The 15,244-nt window shown below is 43.2% G+C and overlaps 1 protein-coding gene across 1 annotated transcript in view; it reads left to right on the top strand.

Moving 5' to 3' along the window:
- The window catches only part of PDE8A (phosphodiesterase 8A), a 100,345-nt gene extending 92,107 nt beyond the window's left edge, over positions 1 to 8,238 (top strand). Inside the window, exons 20-22 of the mRNA XM_034434657.3 lie at positions 2,570 to 2,737; positions 3,707 to 3,836; positions 6,070 to 8,238. Coding sequence (XP_034290548.1) covers positions 2,570 to 2,737; positions 3,707 to 3,836; positions 6,070 to 6,176 — 405 coding nt within the window. The 3' untranslated portion in view covers positions 6,177 to 8,238. The remainder of the gene's footprint in view (positions 1 to 2,569; positions 2,738 to 3,706; positions 3,837 to 6,069) is intronic.
- Positions 8,239 to 15,244: the final 7,006 nt, after the last annotated feature.

Below are 15,244 nucleotides of genomic sequence, written 5' to 3'. Positions count from 1 at the left end.
CCCTTTTGCAAAAGGGAGATACCATACTTTTCGCTCCATAGGACGCACTTTCCCCCCCAAAAAAAGTGGGTGGAAATGTCTTACGGAGCAAATATTGCATCACAGACCATGAAGTGTATAACCTCAGGGGTCCCCAATGGTGGACCCAATGGTGGACCGGTGCCGGTCCTTTGGTAAATAGCAGCCAGGCCACAGTGGCGGGGTCCTTTTACAGTGCTGAACCCCGCCTCTTCTGTCTTTGTCATTGCCTGCCTCTTCTGTCTCTTTTCCGCAGTGCAGGAGTCAATAGGCAGAACTGGCACATGAGAGGACAGCTATCTATGGTCCTCTCAGGCTCCGCCCGATTTTTTTTTTCTTGTTTTCCTCCTCTAAACCAGTGGTGGTATTCAGCCAGTTCTATCCGGTTCAGGCAAACCGGTGGTGCCGGGAGGCTCCGCCCACCCACCCGGACATAATCACGTCCCGTTTTTGAAGCTCCGTTTCAGTTGCGATGGCCTCCTGCAACCCTCTGCCAGTGAAAATGGAGCTTGGGAGGGCTGCACGTGGCCCTCGTGAGCTCCGTTTTAGGCTACGACGGCCTCCTGCAACCCTCTGCCAGCGAAAATGGAGCTTGGAAGTGCCACCCACGGTCCTCGTGAGGTCCGTTTTCAGCTGCGACGGCCTCCTGCAACCCTCTGCCAGCAAAAATGGAGCTTGGGAGGGCTACCCGCAGCCCTCTCAAGCTCCATTTTCTCTGGCAGAGGCACTGCAGGCCAATCCTTCGCTGTTTCCAGTGTGGTCCCACGGGCCAGATCCAAGCACCCTGCGGGCCAGATCCGGCTCCTGGGCCTTGAGTTTGACACCCCTGACCTAAGCTCCCTCAGTGAGTAAAGCATCAGTAGGGCTGTATGGCAAAGAATGCTCCAAGGGACAATTTGCAAACTGTCTTCATGGTGAGTCTGTTCAATCTCCGAGGAAGCCTTTGTTTTGTTCTTTGTTTTTATTTTAAAAGGGCGTTTGAACAGGTATTCTTTTTCCATGGGGTGGGGGTGAGGGAAGAGAACCTTTCCCCATTTTTATTCCAATTTGAAACAGTGATGTCTTTTACTATGTCTAATGCTCCGGGGTTCTGGAGATGTGGATTTTGGCATGTTTGCTACTTCATTCCCACAAAAACAGCTGAGGAGGAAATCTTTTCAAAAGTTGGGATTTGTGAAGTTTCTAAATTTGGGTTTTTTTTTTTAAAAAAAGACCAGGGATCTGTCCTTTTCCCGAAGAATGAATTCGCCATTTTCCAATTGAGGCTGTGATGCTTTGAGAAGTCGTCTCCTCCGTGAAAGAAATCTTTGCCGTTTCTCTGGGAGAAACAGACTTGCTGAAAATTCGGCTTCCCTTCGCCTTTTTTTTTTTTTTGGTGCTTTTTTTCACTCTGCTGTTTACTTTTGCATAGTGGATTGAAGGCTTCCTCTGCATTGGTAGCGCTTTTAGAAGCCTTCGCAGGAGGAGACTGTTTCTGTGCTCGTCACAAAGGGCTTCTTTGAGCTTCCCATGAACTGTTTCCATTTATTCAGCAAAAAACTGGACCGAGCCCAAGTATTTCAAAACGGGAGCTGAAGTTCCAATTCCTTTAGTTATCCCAGCAGTTTTTGGACGAACGTTGGAAAACTCTTGAAGATACCATTTGAAAGAGAGAGAGAGAGAGAGAGAGAGAGAGAGAGAGAGAGAGAGAGAGAGAGAGAGAGAGAGAGAGAGAGAGAGAGAGAGAGAGAGAGAGAGAGAGAGCTAGCTCACGTGGAGGCTGAGCCAGAGGTGGGTTTCAGCAGGTTCTGACCAGTTCTGAAGAACCGGTAGCAGAAATTTTGAGTAGTTCAGAGAATCGGTAAATACCACCTCTGACTGGCCCAGCCCCCATCTATTCTCTGCCTCCCGAGTCCCAGCTGATCGAAACTACCCAGCTATGGATGAAACATGTCACAGTGATACCCATTGTCATCGGGGCACTTGGTACCATGTCCAAGAATGTTATAAAACACATCAAGAAATTGCAGCTTCCTGCAATAACACCAGCGGAACTGCAAAAAACTGCGCTAGAGCCTGTAGTACACTGGACTAAAGCACTGTTATTAACATCTGCTGCTTGCAATTACTGCAAGTTCAAATCTCACCAGGCTCAAGGTTGATTCAGCCTTCCATCCTTTCAAAGGTAGGTGAAATGAGGACCCATATTATGGGGGCAATAAGATGACTTTGTATAAAATATACAAAAGTATGAAGGCTATTGCTTAACGCATTGTAAACCGCCCTGAGTCTCCGGAGAAGGGCGGCATATAAATCAAAGCAAAAAAAAGAACTGCACTACTCGGAACATCATATATTTTAAGAAGGTACTTGGTTGATACCTAGGACGCTGGCAGCAACCCGTATCAACCATTAGCACCAGTCAATGGTCTTTGTAATGCATTTTTGAATGTTCAGTTGACTGGGTTTCATGTTTAATGAATAAAGTTAATAATAATAATAATAATAATAATAATAATAATAATAATAATAATAATAATTCAATAATATTTGTAAATTTTGTTTCCCTAAGAGTACCAATGGCGATGGGGATCCCATCAAAAACGTCCTCACGTCTGCTGAGAATCGAATCCTGATCAAACGGATGCTAATTAAGTGTGCTGATGTTTCCAACCCCTGCCGTTCGTTGGAACAGTGCATTGAGTGGGCAGGTCGGATCTCGGAGGAGTATTTTGCACAGGTGAGTTAAGACAACAAGCTGAAGAAATCCCCGCTGGATATCAGCCTTCATTTTTCTCAGGAGATGAAAAGGGAGATGGAGGTGACACTTTTGCCCAGACTTCACTGGGCTCTAAATCTCTTTGGTGGCCTAAATCTCTTTGGTGCCCCTCAATGAAAAAAATGATACCTTGGTTTATGTCTATGGAGATTCTCAGTCTTCCAGGTCATGATGACACAGATAAACCTCCAACTGGCCTCAACGACTCTGTAAAAGGATGCAAATGACCAGCCGTCTGCAAGGAGTATAAATCCTTCCATTCCACACCACCATCCAGTCAGAGCTGAAGAAGCTTCTTGGATGAGAAGTGAAAGGTCTTCAAAAGAAAGAAGAAAGTCTAGTTACCCCTAGAAAAAGCACCTTTGAGATAGCTTGGTTTCTTGTCCTGTTGTTTTATTTCTGAAATATATAAGTGGATATTTGCAATTTCCCCATCATTTCCCCAGGGTTACAGCTACACAACACTTACAGAACTAGAGGAGATATTGTTAGCAGTAATAAACCAAATAATTGTGTGCATTGGGTGTTGTTCAGGGGTGAAATGCTACCAGTTTGGGGCGGTTCGCACGAACCGGTAGTGAAAATGCTACTGGTTCGCTCGAACCGGTAGTAAAAAAAAATGCTTTAAAAAGTAAAAAAAAAAAAGTTCCTACAATCATGCAGAACAGCTGATCCTTGGAATTTTTAAAAAACTTTTTTTTAGGATATTTTTTGCTATCGGTTCAGGCAATAGGTAGTAAAAAAATGCTTTAAAAAGTTAAAAAAAGGTTCCGACAATCATTGTGTGTGAGTCAGTTGTGTAGCTTTTGTGTTATTTTTTGTGTAAAGCGTGATAGTTTCCTGGTCACATGACCACCAAGCCATGCCCCACAGAACCGGTAGGGAAATTTTTTTGAATTTCACCACTGATGGTGTTGGGTTTTTTTGCAGACCGATGACGAGAAGAGGCAAGGTTTGCCTGTTGTGATGCCGGTTTTTGACAGGAATACCTGCAGTATCCCTAAATCTCAAATCTCGTTCATTGATTATTTCATCACGGACATGTTCGATGCTTGGGATGGTAAGCCGTTTCTTCTCTCTGACGCAGAAGAAAGAGAAAATTGCTGTTCATGACCTACCAGTAGGGATTGTCCACTTTTTGCATAATCTTCAATACGGATTGGGTGGCGGAAGGATTGTGGCAGGAAGGGCAATTTATGGTCCTGATTGGATCACTCAGTTCTGTCCCCGTCCCACACGCACACACACCAACAGACGTCCAAGAGTTAAAAACCAAACCATCTGACAAAATCCTTTTCCTTATGATAACGGAACTTGGCAGCAACCTAGTGGCTGCCTGCCAAGAGTTTATTACTTACGAAGGGAAGAGATAACTTCTCTCCGCTTCTGGTACATCTAAGTAAAATGCTCAATAATTACAGAGTAATTCAAGTCCAAATATAATCCAGCAAAGTCTATAGCAAAAGTCCGGCAATGCAGAATGGCGTGGAAGCTTTCAGCTTTGTTCGTCACAAGGCTTGACTGGCCACCACGCTCCCTTTTATACCCTGTGGAGTGAGGTCCAGTGACTCAGCCTAATCTCAGGCATGCTTATCTCTGCGACGCTGGCGTGGATCCAGCCAAGACTCATTACTCTCATCACTGTCCACCTGTGGCTGCATGCACGTGCTTGGCCCTGGCCCTATCTCTTGCCCTTCGGTGGACACCGAAGGCATTGCCAAAGAGGAGGGTCCTGGAGAGGGAGGCCTTGCCAACTCCTCTCCTTCACTCTCGGAGTCCTCTCCTGCCGATGACACAGGCTCAGGTAACAGAGCCAAAACACACTCAAGGACATGAGTGGGCAACCTATTGCTCAGGTTGGTTGTTGTTTCTTTTTATGTGACCTCTACTGAGTTCCTTCTAACTATCTCTCTTGGTGATATGCTACTGAACAATGGCAGTTGTTGCTTTCTGCTATTTGGAAGTGGGAAACATAAAAAAAAACAGGGGTGCCAGGTCTAAATGATCTTAACTTGGTCATTGGTACCCCCCCACCCCACTCATCTTTGAGGTGAGTGTATGGAATGTTCTTTGTTGTTTTAAGAAAGGATGACTACTTTATGGCTTCTTCTTTTTTTAAAAATAATTTTTATTGAGTATTTTACATTTTAAAACCAAACACACAGTAGCAAAAGAAATTGAGAGACAAAAACAAAAACACACGCACATCAGACGTTAAAATACAATACTAACAACAGATATATACAATTTTACAACTTTCTGCATCGAGTTTTGTCTTTACTCTTAGCTTTTATCCTCCTGCTCCTTCTCTTTATTTTTAAATATTCATAATTAACTGTTTGGTTAGCAGGATCATTATTTACATTTATATCCAGTATGTTAATATCAAATTTCACTTTATATTCTTATTTCTAAATTTGATTTCTATTTTCCAACCATGTATAAAACCTATTCCACACTTTATAATAATCCGAGTCTTCTCTTTCTTTGATCTCCATCGTTAATTTATCCATTTATGGCTTTATGGCTTCTATTACATGGTGAGTTTCATCTACGTGCTAGCTCAAAATCATGGAAAATGGCATTGTCAGTTTTCAGCCCTTAAGGTCAGGTAGAGCTTTGGGGGTACCAAAAAGGAGGAACAGCTCCTTTTCTGTTAAGAGCCACGGTGGCACAGTGGTTAGAGTGCAGTACTGCAGGCTACTTCTGCTGCCGGCCGGCTGCCTGCAATTTGGCAGTTCGAATCTCACCAGGCTCAAGGTTGACTCAGCCTTCCATCCTTCCGAGGTGGATAAAATGAGGACTCAGATTGTGGGGGGCAATATGCTGACTCTGTAAACCGCTTAGAGAGGGCTGTAGAACACTGTGAAATGATATATAAGTCTAAGTGCTATTGCTAAAGTGGGAAAGGAAAGGAAGGAGGGAAGGGAAGGGAAGGGAAGGAAGGAAGGCCATGGTGGCACAGTGGTTAGAATGCAGTACTGCAGACTAATTCTGCTGACTGCTGACTGCCAGCAGTTCGATTCGCACCAGCTCAAGGTTGACTCGGCCTTCCATCCTTCCGAGGTGGGTAAAATGAGAAGCCAGATTGTTGGGGGCAAGAGGCTGACTCTGTAAACTGCTTAGAGAGGGCTGTAAAGCATATACTGTGAAGCGGTATATAAGTCTAAGTGCTACTGCAATTGCTATCCCTGAAGCTGTAGGACTGTAGGTTGTCCATAGCCTCCCCCACGATTAAGAAAACAAACCCATTTCCCAAGAGGTGTCAATGACTTCACTGTTGTCTTTTCCAGCTTTTGCAGATCTACCAAATCTGATGCAGCACCTAGACAACAATTTCAAGTATTGGAAGGGGCTGGATGATAAAAAGCTGAGGACTCTTCGGGCGCCCCCTGAATAGCTGTCAGACCATTGGACATGCGTCTCTTCCATCGAGAAGCTGGTTCCTCCAAACTTGCCTTTGGTTATGGATTTTCAAATTCGTTTGGTCTCTTCAGCATGACAACAAGACCTTTGTGTTCTCCACTATGGGGAAGTTGGACAATCTGAAGAGCCTGGTCATCAGAAGAACCTTCTTCTCCATCCGTCATCTAGCAATTGAGGAGCTGGCCATACTTTTCAAGCTGAATTACACTGGATAGATGCCTGTATCGGAGAGAATTTTCGGGTGAGCCTTATCGCATGCTGGGAAGTGATGTTTGGAGAGACCCTTTTCTTGGAAGATCTCAGCTTGAGGTTCTTCAGAGCGGCCAGAGAAGGAGGGAAAAAAATGTCCCTCACCGCGAGGATTCATAACCACGATGAGGAATCTTTAGCATGAGCACTAAAAGAATAAAAAGAAACTGAAAACAGCTACACGGACCAATCAGAGATAGACGATACAGACTCTTTGTGAAGGAGCTTTCTTTTTTTTTAATCTTCTCAAATGGACTTAGCGGTATTTTTTCACGTTGCTGAAAGCGCGATCACTCGCTCCTGAGCATTACGGAGAACACATTCTCTTAAAAATTTAGTAGCAAATGGAAGCAAACCGATAGACACCCCACCCACCTCCCTCCGTTCCCTTCAGCCCCGCAGATTTTTTCGAAGCTGATCGTTAGGCGCCTCTGATTAAAATATGTTTTATTTATTTTGTTAGATGTTGAATATTTTCTATAAAATTTATAAAGACTTGTCAAACGCCAAAGCCAACTTCTAGAGGCATTACGGTTTTTCGTGATTCCTAACTCGTTATGCATTTTTTTTCTTTCTTTCTCCGGTTGCAAAAAAGGGGCGTGCGGCGAATCCAACTTTTTTATTTCACGGAGAGGACAGGTTGACGACCTTGGTTTTATATATGACGGATAGTCCTCAAATTACGAACGTTTGGTCCGCAGCCCTTTGATGTTACTACGGCACTGAATAGGGGTTATTACACAACTTTGCTCTTGTTATGATGTCTCTGCTGTGGATATTAGGCTCCAGCTACTAAGTCCAACCAGTGGCCAGTAACCCTTGGTCAGCACTCTGCATCCTCATGAGATCTTCAGGTTAATTGAATTTCTCAGCCCATTCTTTAAAAAAAAAAAAAATTCTTGGAAAATTCCCAGCTTCAAAAATTTTAGCAAGGGGTTCTCTGCCCGGTTGCTGGGTGGGCGTGGCCATGGTGGGCGTGGTTTAGTCAGCCTCCTGCACCACAGTGGTGGCAGGGGGGACTTTTTGCCCTCCCTGGGCTCCGGAGGCTTTTCTCAAGCCTCCGGGAGGGTGAAAGCGGCCTCCCCAGGCAGGCCTGTTTTTCACCCTCCCCGAGCCTCCGTGTGCACCCTGCACTTACCTGCATCCAAAATAGGCTGTGTGGGGACTCCTGGGAGGGGAGGGGAAGGGTGGGCCAGCCAGGACTGGGATTTGGGGGTTCTCTGAACAGCATAGAATCTGAGCTAGAGGTTCTCCTGAACCCCTGCAAACCCCCAGCAGCCTACCCCTGTCCCAGCCCTGTTGTAGGTGTTCATCATATTCTACATCGTCGCTCCCCAAATCCCCTTTACCATTGTCTATGCTAAGCCTACACATAGGGGCAGTTTTCTGGAAATAACCCTGTAAAACCCTACATAAGGTAGCCATCAGAGGCCCGGGAGGTGATGGTGTGTGAGGACGATGGGCTTCCTTTGAAATGTATGTTATGATGTTCCCATCCTGAGAAATGTCTTGCCTTGAAAAGTTTTATTTTTAAGAAAAAAAGAAAAATAATAATAGAAATGCTACATTTCCAAGATATTTGCAAACTGACTAGACTCTTCTAGTGGATAGCAGAAGGGCGGGTGAGCGGGTGGGCTGGAAAGGGGGAGTTAAAAATGTATATTTTGTAAAGTTTTAGCCATTCCCTCTCGGCCGTTTCCCCTTATTTATTTTTCAAATCTCTCACACTATTTCATAGGCCTCTGAAATGAAAACCCTTCCTTTTAAAAATAAACCGTGGAAACTTTCCTCCTGCTTTGTTCTTCGTGTCTACTGACGCAGCTTGGCTTTTGAAAATTAATAATAATAATAATAATAATAATAATAATAATAATAATAATAATAATAATAATAATAATAATGTTTATTCCTTCTTAATCCTCATTCCTTGGGCAAAATAGAAAAGAAAGAAAGAAAGAAAGAAAGGAGGACATGCTGTTGAGTTGTGTCAGACACCCGTTGTGCTCAGCTGTGTTGTGAGAAACCCGAAAACTTTCCATTACCTCTAGATTTGGATATGCGTATATATTAATAGTACTAAAAGGCATAGGTTTCCACGGGAGCAGGGAAATTGGTCTGAAATTTATATGTCTCTACACTATCCTAACTTCCAAATTCCTTCGCTCTCTTACTCAGTCCCACACTGTCATCTATTAATTTTAGAGAAATTACGCCTCCCCAAAAAAGTTTTTTTCCTTCTTCTTTTGGCTCAAGGAACCATTATTTGCAGGTATTCTGTCTAAGGCTGTCATTTCTCATTCCTCTCGCAGATTTCTTTTTTTTTTTTCCATAGGTCCCTCTGCCTTCCTCTTTTTCCACTTGTTTGATTTGTGTGCGCCATCAATTCTGCCTTTTTTGGGGGTAGGGTTGCCAGGTCTGCTTCCAAAAAATAGCGGACAAGTGGGGGGGGGGAGTTAAGTAGTAAAAAAAAAAAATTACAATTACATTATATATTTTCTTACAAACATTTTAACACGCCATTTTAGGTCAGTCGACACAAGCTACAATACATTTTAAAAATGTGAACTGTACATAATTTTATAATATATTTTTATTTTAATCTCATCATTAATTTTTTCGGAGAATCGAGTTCAATGGATATTCGATCTTTGTCTCATTCTAACTTATGAAAAAAAAGACAAAACGCGATTCTCCTATCCTTGTTCTCTTAGACCGTACAGCTTTAGATTACGTACCATTTCATCATAAAGCTTTTGAATAAAAAAAATGTCCACTATTTTGTGAAAAAAAATAGTGAACATATTGTGAAAAAAGTGGACTGTCCGTTCAAATAGTGGAGACCTGGCAACCCTATTTGGGGGGGGTGGGATTGCTGGCAAAAGCCTAGATAGTTCCTGCAGTTTTCTTGGCAAGGTTTCAGAAGTGGTTTGCCCTTGCCTGGTTCCCAGGGCTAAGACAGAGTGACTGGCTCATGGTCACCCAGCTGGTTTCATGCCTAAAGCAGGATTAGAACTCACTGTCTCCTGGTGATTGGCTCCGAGTCCCTCAGTTGGATTTCATGCCTAAGATCAAGATCAATCAATCAATCAGAATAGATCTGGAAGGGACCTTGGAGGTCGTTTAGTCCATGCCCCTGCTCAAGCAGGAAACCCTAGAGCTGTGATGCCACAGGTGGGCGTGGCAGGGGAAGGATACTGCAAAATCCCCGTTCTCTCCCCACTCCTGGGGCCAGCCAGAAGTGGTATTTGCCGGTTCTCCAAACTGCTCAAAATTTCCGCTACCGGTTCGCCAGAACCTGTCAGAACCTGCTGGATTTCACCCCTGCTAAATTACCACTGGGGAAATAGTAGAGGTACAGGATCCTGCATGGCTATTATATCTCCCAATGGTCAAAAGACCCTAAAATGCTTTTTTTCTTTAGCCTGGAAAAAAAAAACGGGGTGCATAATTCTTGAAGGTAGCCTTCAATCGTCTTGGGTTGTTCAGTGCAAACACATTCAGGAGCCTGAATAGCTCAGCAGACTAATGCATTGTAATTTAACTCCAGCTGTCTGCAATTAGTAAGTTCGAATCTTGCCAGGCTCAAGGTTGACTCAGCCTTCCATCCTTTCTAAGGTAGGTAAATTGAGGACCCAGTTTGTGGGGGGCAATAAGCTGACTTCGTAAAAATATACAAAAGTATGAAGGCTATTGGTTAACACATTGTAAGCCGCCCTGAGTCTCCGGAGAAGGGCGACATATAAATCAAATAAAAAAACAACAACACAATTATTAGTAAAGTAGTAGTAAGGCAGGGAGCTCTTTCCTATTGAGCTAACGGGACTCTTCAGCTATTTGAGCCTGTTGGGGAACTGATCCTTGGCTGGGGTGGGGGTGGGGGGCGGTTGCGGAATTGGCATCCAACCTTTTACTGGCATCTGGATTCCAGCAATTACATGACTTCACCATTATTTTCTTCTGCCCTTGGAGATAGCAGCGTGACTACAAAGCTTTTTGTGGCGTTGTGTTCCGAGCATTGTGGCATCATTTTCCTAAGCAAATTAATCTAATTTGCTGACAGGTTGCCTTAATTAAAACCTTTCTGCGGCATAGAAGTTTATTTGGAGTGACAGCACTTTTTTGCTTTTTTTTTTTTTTTTGAAGAAATCTGTTGCTCCTATATTGATGAGTCAATATATATATATTACTCTTTCCTGTCTGTAAGAATTGCACGGAAAGGAAAGCAGCGATACGTAAATGATGAATAACAAAATGGTAGTTAATATTTCAGCATCCCCTGATCAATATTTGATTTCTCTGGAAGCATTCCTGGACGGCTGAATCATACGGGCAAGGATGTTAAAGCTCTGTAGAAAGTAAATACAGGAAACTTACAGGAGAATAGGACAGTATGGATCTTCTGAAGTCTAGCTCTCCATTAATACCTTAAAGTTGCAGTCCCAGCTCATTCAGACAAGCATGATTTAATAGATTAATCGAGTTGGAAGGGACCTTGTAGGTTACTTAGTCCCACCCCCCTCCTCCCAAGCAGGAGACCCTACACCATTTCTGACAGATGCCAGTCCAGTCTCTTCTTGAAAGAGAAGTGATGTTGTAACTCTGAACCATCACTGAATGGACTGTTGTAAGTAGAGGACTACCTGTAATTATAATTTAGGATTGGGAAGGGATGACATGCCCAGTATTTTGATCGCAGATTTTTTTTTTAAACCATTTTGCGTGCTTATTGTACTGAGCGGAGAGACCCCCCAAAATATCATAACTTTAAAAACTGCAGGCATAGTCATACACACATAATCAGCTTTTAACATGATTGCTGAATTGACCTATTTTCTAGCTTGGAACAGTTGCATCATAAATTGACTGAATTAGCTCAGCCTCTGATTCCTGCACACCACACGCCAACTAACCAAGGTTAAAACGCATCAAATTTAGCATTTTCTACCACTGCAGCATGGGACCTGGGTAACATGGGGGTGTGTGTGAATGCAACCCCAAAGAATGAAGCAGTTGTTAAGGAGTGCCGGATGAATTAAAAATGCACGAGTGGAATGCCCGTTTAGCAAAAAAAAAACATGGGGAAGGGAAGGAGAAAGGGACAGCAAGTCCAAACAAATATTAAATAAATCCAAGTGATTCATCGGCTTGGGTGGGTGCAAGAGAGAAATGGGGGGCTTGAAAGAAATATAACCCAAGCTGAACTGTTAGGACTAAATTTACTTTGAACCACAACAGACTCTTGAGCCCAAGGTAATTCAACATCTCTTGACATATTGCGGTATTGACTCTGCAAATATTTACAGAGTGGAATTTATTCACGATACTATGTAGTGCTGCTTATAGCTGAAAAGTCCCAACATTATACATTAACCGCTAACGAACGTTGGCATTCAACCTTCTTCCTATAGGCAGCTAGAACATCACCTGATTGGACGACTTGGGTGGCTGAACTGATGCATTTTTTTTTCAAGGCGAACTGTATGGAGCCTAGAGCGCAGAACTTGTTGATTTGTGGGTTCCCCAACTGGGGGTTTGTGTGGGGGGTGGGAGTTTGGTCTTCTCTGGAAAACCTCCTCCAGATCCTGGCGTGACTCTGGAGGACACCTGGTTCTCCTTGAACTGAAGTAACTCTAAGATTTAAGAGCAACAAAGGGGAAATGGTTCCATTGAAGTTGGGAGGCCAACGTGAAGAGGGATTCTAGTTTTCATGCTCCCTTCTAATCTCCTTTACAGATGAAATTTAGTTTTGGGGAAAGTACGGTAAGAACCAAAGAAATCTGGTGTATTTGGAAATTGGACCCGTTGCTAGAAACCAGATGTTTGTGTCCGGGAATTGAAGATCAATGTATCTGAAAAACACTAGTGATGGGAAGACTGGTTGGATTTTTTTGTTTAATCCAAGGGATTAAAGGAAAGGAAAGGAAAGGAAAGGAAAGGAAAGGAAAGGAAAGGAAAGGAAAGGAAAGGAAAGGAAAGGAAAGGAAAGGGGAAAGGAAAGGGAAGGGAAGGGAAGGGAAGGAAAGGAAAGGAAAGGAAAGGAAAGGGAAGGGAAGGGAAGGGAAGGGAAGGGAAGGGAAGGGAAGGGAAGGGAAGGGAAGGGAAGGGAAGGAAAAGAAAGGAGACAAGTGGAGTGGAATGGAGTAGAGTAGAGTAGGGTAGGGTAGGGTAGGGTAGGGTAGGGTAGAGTAGAGTAGAGTAGAGTAGAGTAGAGTAGAGTAGGATAATACTTGATTTGGCCAAGTGGGGTTAGACACACAAGGAATTTAAGAGAAAGAGCAGTCCAGGACATGGATTTTATTAAGTCACAATCAACCAAGAATGCGTTAAATCTGGCCATTGATAGGAGCCCTTTCCCACACAAGAATTCTCAGAAGATTGATTGAGGCTTAGCAGAATTGGCTCACACATTGTCTCTTAGCCCAGCTGATTACATATATGGGAATCAAACAGCTGCCTTTTTCTCTAGGTCAGTAAGGGACATTTTCCAAGAATAAAGTATGAACTCCAGCTGGATCAGGGGGTGCAAAAGTTCAGGAGTCTCTTCTTTGACCTTCGGTCCTTCGTGAACAATGAAGGTTCTGTAAGCCTGTAATTCATGATATTCGTCAAGAAGCAGCCACTGATCGTAGATCGCATCTGTCTGACTTCTCCAACCTGGTGCTTTTGCACATCTTTACACTGGGATTTGATAGGTGTTAGTTAGGACATCTGGAGGGCAAATTGAGGTGCGGAGTTAAGATATTACTAGGCAATTTAAAAAGGGTACTGGGAAACAGGGGAGAACTATTGTGCTTGAAAGTTTTTGCAGAAATAGAAAAATAATATTTAGGTAACAAAATCCGCAAGGACAAAAGAGATCCCATTTAAGGATTGCATGTGTCTATTAGTGTTTGAACTCTTGGTATTTGAGCATCTGAACTCTATGAAAGGTGACAGGAAACAGTGGAATTGTAATGAAGAATAGAATAGAATAGAATAGAATAGAATAGAATAGAATAGAATAGAATAGAATAGAATAGAATAGAGTAGGGTAGGGTAGGGTAGGGTAGGGTAGGGTAGGGTAGGGTAGGGTAGGGTAGGGTAAGGGTAAGGGTAGGGTAGGGTAGGGTAGGGTAGGGTAAGGGTAAGGGTAGGGTAGGGTAGGGTAGGGTAGAGTAGGGTAGGGTAGGGTAGAACAGAACAGAACAGAACAGAACAGAACAGAACAGAACAGAATAGAATAATGGAACGGAACGGAATGGAATGGAACTAAACAAAACGGATCAGAATAGAATAGAATAGAATAATGGAATGGAATGGAATGGAATGGAATGGAACGGAACGGAACGGAATGGAACGGAACGGAACGGAACGGAACGGAACAGAATGGAATGGAACAGAACAGAATAACGGAAGGGAAGGGAACGGAATAGAATAGAATAGATTCTAGAATAGTTGCAGCAGAAAAATCTGTGATTATGTGACCGCAATGTATGATGTTCTTTGCTAGTTTCTGGGGAAAGATGCTCATAGGAATACGCGGATTCTCTTATGCCAACCATAGCATTCCCTTAACAATCAGCACTAAAAAGTTTTAAAATAAAGTCGGACCTGTGGATACCTCGATTTACAACTAGAAATTCCAGGCTCCCTTACTATCATAAATTGAGGTGAATCTGTATTCCCCTTTAATTTTGTTTTAATTCCTGCAGAGAAAAAAAAATAGCAATAAGGTTCAATTAAATAAGCTTAAATTACAAAAATAGGGACGTAGTGGCTCAGTGGCTAAGATGCTGAGCTTGTCGATCGAAAGGTCGGCAGTTCGAATCCCTAATGCCGCATAACGGGGTGAGCTCCCGTTACTTGTCCCAGCTTCTGCCAACCTAGCAGTTCGAAAGCACGTAAAAAATGCAAGTAGAAAAATAGGGACCACCTTTGGTGGGAAGGTAACAGTGTTCTGTGCGCCTTTGGCGTTTAGTCATGCCGGCCACATGACCACGGAGATGTCTTTGGACAGTGCTGGCTCTTCGGCTTTGAAACGGAGATGAGCACTGCCCCCTAGAGTTGGGAAAAACTAGCGCATATGTGCGAGGGGAACCTTTACCTTTACCTTTAAATTACAAAAGGGTAGATTTTCCCTTAATATTTGAAGAAACGTGACACTAAAGTCAAAACAGAACTGATGACCTGGAGGTACAGTAAACAGATTCGCTCTCCCACGCTGGAGATCTTCAGCCAGAGGTTGTACAGTCGTTACTAAGGGGTGATTTAACCCAAGGTTTCCAGCACTGAATATGGAGATAGAATGGAAGAGTCTTAAAAGAAAAATTCATTTGCCCTGTTGTGTTTATTACTAGCAAATCCTAGAGATATAGCATCTTCCGAAATGTTTTTGGTAAGCTGAATTTGGCATTGTTTCCAAACAGGCCCTCTTCTATATTTTTGTTTAGGAGGATGCTTTCGGTAGACCTATATGATGTCACTGGGCCAACTTCTTTCAATGTATTTATTCACCCAAAGGATCTTGACGCCGAACCAAGGCCTAGAATTCCATGCCTTTGACAAAGCTGTTCAACAACATCTGAATTTCAAGTCTATCCTGCCATCTGCTGTTCCAGTTTGCACAATGCAGAAATCAGCACTAATACAAAAAATAGCAATAGCACAGATTTATATACCGCTTCACGGTGCTTTATAGCCCTCTCTAAGCATTTTAAAGAGTCGGCGTATTTGCCCCCAATGATCTGGGTTCTCATTTTACTGACCTCAGAAGGATGGAAGGCTGATTCAACCTTCAGCTGGTCAGCATCGAAC

This window comes from Pantherophis guttatus, chromosome 13, assembly GCF_059756535.1.
Source record: "Pantherophis guttatus breed Tessera chromosome 13, ASM5975653v1, whole genome shotgun sequence".
NCBI lineage: Eukaryota > Metazoa > Chordata > Lepidosauria > Squamata > Colubridae > Pantherophis > Pantherophis guttatus.
Note: the sequence above shows the minus strand (reverse complement) of the source record. Positions and strands in the feature narration are given on the sequence as shown.